The sequence below is a fragment of the Pyxicephalus adspersus genome, chromosome 7, assembly GCF_032062135.1.
Source record: "Pyxicephalus adspersus chromosome 7, UCB_Pads_2.0, whole genome shotgun sequence".
NCBI lineage: Eukaryota > Metazoa > Chordata > Amphibia > Anura > Pyxicephalidae > Pyxicephalus > Pyxicephalus adspersus.
In genome coordinates, this window is record NC_092864.1 from 55,578,785 (window position 1) to 55,586,378 (window position 7,594).

The 7,594-nt window shown below is 36.0% G+C and overlaps 1 protein-coding gene across 1 annotated transcript in view; it reads left to right on the top strand.

Annotated features, from left to right (window-relative positions):
- BARD1 (BRCA1 associated RING domain 1) overlaps nucleotides 1–5,301 on the top strand; it is a 41,068-nt gene extending 35,767 nt beyond the window's left edge. Inside the window, exons 8-9 of the mRNA XM_072418545.1 lie at nucleotides 1,946–2,043; nucleotides 3,503–5,301. Of these exons, the coding sequence (XP_072274646.1) occupies nucleotides 1,946–2,043; nucleotides 3,503–3,838 (434 nt within the window). The 3' untranslated portion in view covers nucleotides 3,839–5,301. The remainder of the gene's footprint in view (nucleotides 1–1,945; nucleotides 2,044–3,502) is intronic.
- Nucleotides 5,302–7,594: the final 2,293 nt, after the last annotated feature.

The following is a 7,594-nucleotide window of genomic DNA, read 5'->3' on the forward strand; positions in this document are numbered from 1 at the left end:
ATTTTTCTTTAGTGGAAGAGGAGGCAAAATGGCTCTTTTGATAGTAAAGGTTGCTGACCCCTGGTCTAACTGCATAAACGTCAAACCCTCACTGAGGTCCTACCTTTTCCAATCTTAGAGATTTATTGCAATTTATATTTGGCAAAATGTTTTGTTACAATAATCATAATATGATGTCCTAGTTTGAGAAATTTTCTGTCTCTGATCCTCATGCCAAAAGTCTTATTTATTTTCTCTAGTACTTTCTTGCCTCCAAAACCTCCTAACTCCCAAAATGAATACACTGTTGCTAGGAACAGGATCTTGAACAGGATGACAAAGTTTATTTTGTGTTCTAGTTTGTGGTGTATAGATGTTATCTACTTGCTGTACACCTTTGTTCCTATCTAACATCTCTGCAATCCATCTTCATATGTAAATGTGGCTATAGCTTATTGCCAGGTATTATTACCCCATCTGTAGATTGCACATTTCATGAAATCCATGCCTGTGTGAATGTTCCATAGGGAGACCATGGCATCAGCCAACATGTGAGTCATTTGTGTATTTAGTTGATACATAAACTGTACACAATTCTTTACTGGCCACCTGGCTTTATCAGAAGGAAGTAGTGTCCCCTAGAAATGGGGGAATTGAAATATATTTCTATTGTGCATGGACTTGCAGTTGACAATGCTATTTATTTTCTGCTGAGTACTCTGCCTGTAGGGATTCCAATTATTCCAGTAAACATTGCTGGGTTGTAATGACTTTGGGAAAATGTTCTAGGTGGAAACCAATGGAGCTATTTTAACTACCAGCACATCTGTGCAAGATGAGTAAGTCCCAATCTGCATTAGGCTAGCTGTGAACAAGGCAGTGGTCCAATCACTTGTGGACTGTACAATTTAGAGCCTTTTTAGTGTTTTGTGGTAAATGGAAGCATATAAAAGATGATATAGAGATAGTAAAACCTGAGCTACACACATAAAGTACCATTGAAATATACAGTATGTGAGCTGCTAAATGCTTACTATAATTCACACATCCTAGCCATTGCATAGATAGTCTTTGGTGTCATCTATGTGGGTCAACTGCCGGCTCATTGGACTATAAAAAAGCATGTAATAAATGAATAAATAAATAGGAGGTAAAATATTTACCTTGCTAAATGAAAATGTTTCTCTGGACTTTCTACAGTGATGATTACATGATAAATGCCTAGGCATTTGTAGCGAAGTGTGCGTATGGTGGTGGCAGTGGGGTGTAGGTATTCAGACTGGCTGATTTGTTACCTACTGATAATATAACTATATAATTTTATCAGAGACAGGAAAACATTCAAAAAGTCTGTGAATACAATAAACTTCCCTCTCAAAGGGTAGCCCAAACATTAGGCAAAATTTAGAATAAACTGTTTGCTTTCAAAGTCTCATATGAGATTTAGTAGTTCCATGCAAAAAATGTTTGACTTTTTTATTTCTGCTATAGTCTGATATTGAATAGCAGCCTATCTCTATTTACAGAAGACTATTATTTAAATCCTTATTAGTTGGCGTAATTCCAGTCTGAAAAATTAAATTGCTATTTGAGGCTCCCAACATCATGGTTGTACAGCAAGGCTTCAGTGTATGTAAACATATATACTCAAGTACAGATAACCTTGATAAATCTTGTCTTTATATTATGTGATGCTGTCCTACATACAAGTGATGAAGTAAAAATCAAATTAGAAGGTATAGCTATATTGCTGGTTATTAAAGTTTGGTTAATAAATGTTTGATAGACATTGAATTTATTTTCCTTTCTGCATTTCTGTTTATTTGATACCTGTACAAGTATGTTCGGTGTTTTAAGGGATTTTATTATTGTCATTTCCCCATGTACAACCTTTCAGGTAAGATATCACCAAGCACATAAGCCACATATAAGACTCTTGTTTGCAATTTGTCCCATGTTTGTTCAGGGGTGAAGGCATGTCTAGAGTCATGTGGCCGAGAGCCAGAAGAAGAGCATGAAGTGAAGGGAGGACCTCACAGAGCTCGCCTGAACCGAGAACAGCTGGTAAATTTTTCCATCTCTTTAATAAAAGCCTTATATTTAGATTTCTGTGACCAGCAAAGCTTGTTCCGCTGCAATTCAATGGTTTTTTAAGTAGCAAATTATGTCCACTGTTAATGTGAGATTTTCATTCTGCACAAAGCAAGTAAGAATACATTTTTACATTCCTGATTTTTTATGTTCCTCACGTTCATATTGTGAATATTAGCAAAGCTTCCTAGAAGTCGAGGATAACTTTTGTATTTGGAAATAAAGGGTTTTGACAAATGTAGCGAATAACCCACAGACTTGTTATCGCTTTCAGGGACTTTTGCAATACCCTTAAGTGCCTAGGTCTGTCAATTTGCTGTAGCTAGCATGAGGAAATCTCAATTTCACTTTTTTTTTTTTTGTTATTTAAGAGATTGCAGTAGGATCTGTTATAATCCTTGATGGCAGGGAACAGCTGTCTTTAGTGGGAAGGGAGGAGGGAGCCATTGATGTCTTGTAAAAAAAACGATTTAGCCTACCAGTGTCCACATTTGACCAATGTGGTTGGGCTATCAAAAGCTGCTATTATGAAACTTCTTAACTCATTTTTTCGCTTACAGATGATACCAATGTATCAGATTTTTCGAGCATTTCCAAATAAATTAAAAAGTAATATAAACTTAAATTTAAAATTTGGGGGAAAAAAAGCCTAGTGGCCCTAACTAGTTGGAATGTCAGACTTTGCAGATTAAGGACCACTTTTTAAAATTACCTAAGTCACAAAAGTATAGGTGCTCCATCACTCACCTGTGTTTACAGGTGTAGGTGCCAAGTCTTGATCTTGGCATTTCTACCCAGGTAATCCTGGAGCAAACCTGTAGCCTGAAAAGTCTGCACTCCTGTCATCCATGTAATTTGGTGACTCAATAGGTAGCCAAACTTGATTTAAAAAAATATCCCTCCTTCACAATTAAATTGATAAAGTAGCACTAAACCCAAAACAAAATGGCAAATGTGTAATGCAAATACAAGGTTAAAGTGAAGCCGGTCCTGAAAGATTATAAAAAAAACAAACCACTATTCTTAAAGTAATGCTAATTTACCTGGATGTAGAACTGATCTTTTAGTTTCAGTAGTTTTATTCACACATATGTGGAATTTCCCATCCCCAGTTGGCAGTAGGATGTCGTAACTTACGTGTGTTGGGTGGACGGTATGAGATGTCTTGTATCTAGATAGCTGGTTGGTGGAAATGGTAATTACTCTGGGAAATTAGTCTGGTCTAACTTTCATTTTTAGAATTTCTAGGTAATACTGATTACTTAAGGGCAGCATCAGGCTTTTTCTTTCCAGTAGTTTGTATGAATTACCCCTACTTTGCTGTGTCTGTAATGTAAGCCACTGTGGAATGTCACCGTACTGGCTGCAACTTTGTAAATGTCTTCAGCTGCTGTCAATAACTTTTCTGCCTCATGTAATTTTTTTTACTTAGCTACCGAAACTACTGGATGGATGTCATTTTTATTTCCTGGGATCTTTCAAAGAACACAAAAAGGAAGATTTGACTGAGTTGGTTAAAGCTGCTGGAGGACAAATTCTTATTCGCCAACCAAAGCCTGATAGTGATGTTACCCAGACTATTAACACTGTGGCTTACCATGCTGATGCTGACTCTGATCAAAGATTCTGCACACAGTATATCATTTATGATAAGAATTCCAAATATGTTCCAGGCAAAGTACGCCAAGGCAAGGTCTGGTTTGCACCCTCAAACTGGCTTATTGACTGCATCACCTGCTTTCAGCTGCTGCCTGTGCAACAAAAGTAAACCAGACAGACCCAAGCAAGCTGTCATTTTTTTTCCACAGTATATGAGGCATTCATATTCCAGAAAGAAACAAGAAATTAAAACTCTATATACTCTACTGGAATACCCTTTTGAATTTGATGTTAATTGAAAGAGGTTTTCTATTTTTTGCAGGGTTCACTTTTTGAATTTGATCATAATTATGTTTTACATTGGCTGCATCTAATTACTTATAAAAATAGCTGCAAGGTGCGGCCTTAAGACAAACTTTTTATGCACTGTAAATAACTGTATCATATCCTCTCTCTCTTGCTGCATCTAGTGCCCTGGGAAATTGGAAGATTTGTAAGTTAGGGGGGAGAACTTTTAGAAGCTCAGTGCAATTATTGTATTATTGTTGGATTTCATTTTAGGGGTGGATGTCATTCACATGGCCAGGGCATCTTTTGCAATGAGGCAGCAAACTCAAAAGTTTGCATTGTAAGAGGAAACATTAAAGTACAATCTTTGTGTAGTAAAGAAGAAACCAGAACCTGGCTATGTAATGAACAAATATGGCTGCCCTATATACGTACATTATCACTAATTATACCTAGGAAAAAAAGTTTTGTAACCATGAAAACATACTAATAAGATCATGTACATTGTGCTAATAATGTTTGTTTAAAAAATATTTTGAATGTCTTTTATATTTCTTAAGATGTTAATTAACTGCTGCTTTTCATTATAAATGTGTGAAAAATTGACAAATGACTGACATGGTTATCTTCTTCGGACACTAAGTAAGCTTTACCTACCTACATAATCCTATCTTTATCATGCAGTTTTTCTTAAAAGTTGAGTAAATGAATGTACGGTCAAAATATTTGCCCGCTGTGCAAGAAGACTATGATAGAAGTTTTTTTCATTGTACTTCAAACAGATTCACTCCTACAGAACTAGTATAAAGCACGAGTCAGTGTCAATGTATGTCAGTACCTACAAACAGATCTTAACCTTGCAGACAAGCTGATCTTCTCACCGTACAAATGATACATCTGAAGCTATCAGCAGAAGATGCTCAGCAGCATTCCTCCCAAGGTGCCAAAACGTTGACAAGCAAAAAAGTCAGCTCTCTTCTCCAAAACCAGTTATGAAGTCTTTATTAAGATAGGCAATGATTCACACTGATGGGTTGTTAAGTTTTGGTATATATAATGGCGAATCGTTCTAATCAAAAGGGGGAAAAAGCAGGTAACCACCAGAAATAAGTTGTTAAAAATTACAGATAAATAATGTATCTGTAAGATAAAGTTAAAAACGTAACTGTACAGCAAACATTTCAGAGGGAATATATTAAATATAGCATAAATACAATTACAGCAGATACACAATAGTTGCAGCTGTCAATATCCCACCTATGGTTAAGGGAACTACATGAAATCACATATAATGCTTCTTTATGTAGCAACAGCAGTATTAAATATATATAATTTCATTGTTTATTTCTTGGCTTTGTATATCATTTTTTTGATTTTAATGTTTTGGTATGTGAACTGTGTATTTTCCTTTATTTCTTCCTCCCTTAAAGCAGAACTAAACCCAAAATTTAAAAAACACCTTTAATCCTGCAAATCCATCTGTCAGGAGGTTTCTTTGTTTGGGTCTTGCATCGTCTTGGTATCCGTGTTTGGCCCAGTGCTACCTCTCAGAAGCACTGGGCGCCGACATCTTCTTCTCTGTTCTTCTGGGTTCTTTTTCCTGTGTCACCCGATCTCGCACTGCGCAGGCGCGAGATCAGGTGACGTAGATGGGGAAAAAATATTGCCGATCTCACTGTGCATACGTGAGATCAGTAATTTGTTTTTTCCATTGATGAGTAGGGCTCCCTCTGAGCATGCCTGAGATTAGGGGTTGCTCAGAATGGACAGCCAAGAGCCTCCCGGGGGTGCACGACATAGGTATCCTTGCGCTCCCATTTCTTCAGCTGTATCATAGAAAAGTGCACTGGATCGGGACATACCAATTTCTGTTAATTTGTAGTATAACAAATCTACACCGATTTACCCATCTTTGACTAACTATGATATTTGTTCAGTCATTATAAAGTAACTTTTTTATCGAGTGGCCTTTTATATAGCATTACTATGAGTAATGATACATTTATATTAAAAAAACTTTAGTAACTGCAGTATTCTGATCTGTTCATGTATGCAGTGAAGGAACAAGATTGTTGGTGTAAGGTATTTTAAGGGTGTTATTTAGCGCTATATCATTTATATAATTCACTTGAAGAATCATGTCCTTTTCCGTAATGAGAATCATTTATCCAAAAGTGAGATGTAAATTACCGGCTATGTCCTCACAACACAAGATGCAGTCATAAATATGCAGAACAGTTAACTATAGTTTTATGCGCACATTTAGGGACAATGCTATTATGATATTTTCCTTCTCAAAGGCTAGGATAACAAATTATCCATGATATGTAATGTAGTGCCCAGTAAGACCTCTCCCACAACCAACAATGACAGACGGTGAGCTGATCTGTTACTTGGCTCCTTAAGGTCCTGCTGTAGTTCAGGGTGGACAAGCGCACATATCTTGCCATTATGTAAATGAGGAAATGAAAATACCTGTACAACTTTAAAGTTGTAAAACCTCACTGGTAGATTTACATCTTGTACAGAAGTCAGATGACTGGCAGATTGATGTTGGTGGGCCACGAGCGCTTTCCGTCCTGGGCAAGAATCATGTTTTTTTTTTTTTCTGTTTTACACAAAACAGGTAAACATTTGTGTCCATATGGCAGCAACATTTAAAAAAACTGTATTAGGTATAAAAAAAAAATATCTAAAATTTTATATATATATATATATATATATATATATATATATATATACACGTTCAAACCAGATATAACATCTTCCCATTAAACTAGCATAGGCATTGTAACATACAGACTTCCAGCTGTTGTGGATAGTATGACATGCTGTGTCTTATAATTAATAGCGATACCACTGCAGGTTGTCTTACCCTGACCTGTTTTTTCAGCTTTGATCTGTCTGACCACAGGAAACTTTTTACATTGTGAAAACACTTGTGTCCTCCCTCTTTATGACCTTTTTGAGATGCTACATTCAGATTACATTGAATGGCACACATTATACACACATAACCCCCAGACTTTAAAGTCAAAAATTGCAGTGCACATATACAAATTCTGAAGAAAGGAAAATAAAAACCTTTTATTTTTTTGTAGAACCAGCAGCAGTGTGAACAGCGCATTAATAAAAATCTTAGCAACCAAACATTAGCAGCTTCACAGCTAAATGTATTTGCATAGGGTCATACCAATTAAAAAATAATGAAGCTCTATAGTTGGCATTGTAGTTCTGCTTTTTATGTAACAAATCATTCTTTTTTTGTGTGTGTGTGTTTACATGTTTGCCAAAAGAAGAGGCTGTTCTTTTTTCACTTCAAATAAACAAATATGGCTCAATAATTTTTATGTACTGCTTTTAATAAGGTATAACATAAAATAATATAAAATATGGTCATTGATGTCCCAGAAAAATACAAGGTTATCTCTGCAACCTTGGTTGGATTTGCCTGTGGCAAAACTGTCTCTTGAAACAGTTGCCTGCTTCAATATAAATCAAATTATGTTGTAAGACTTAAGAAGCAGTTCCATGTATTTTCTAGCAAAGTGTGCTGGATTTTAAAAGGATCTCTTTCAGTGGCTTCAAATGGGACTAACAAGGCAAAAGAGGGTTTTCTTTACATGCCAAATATGTA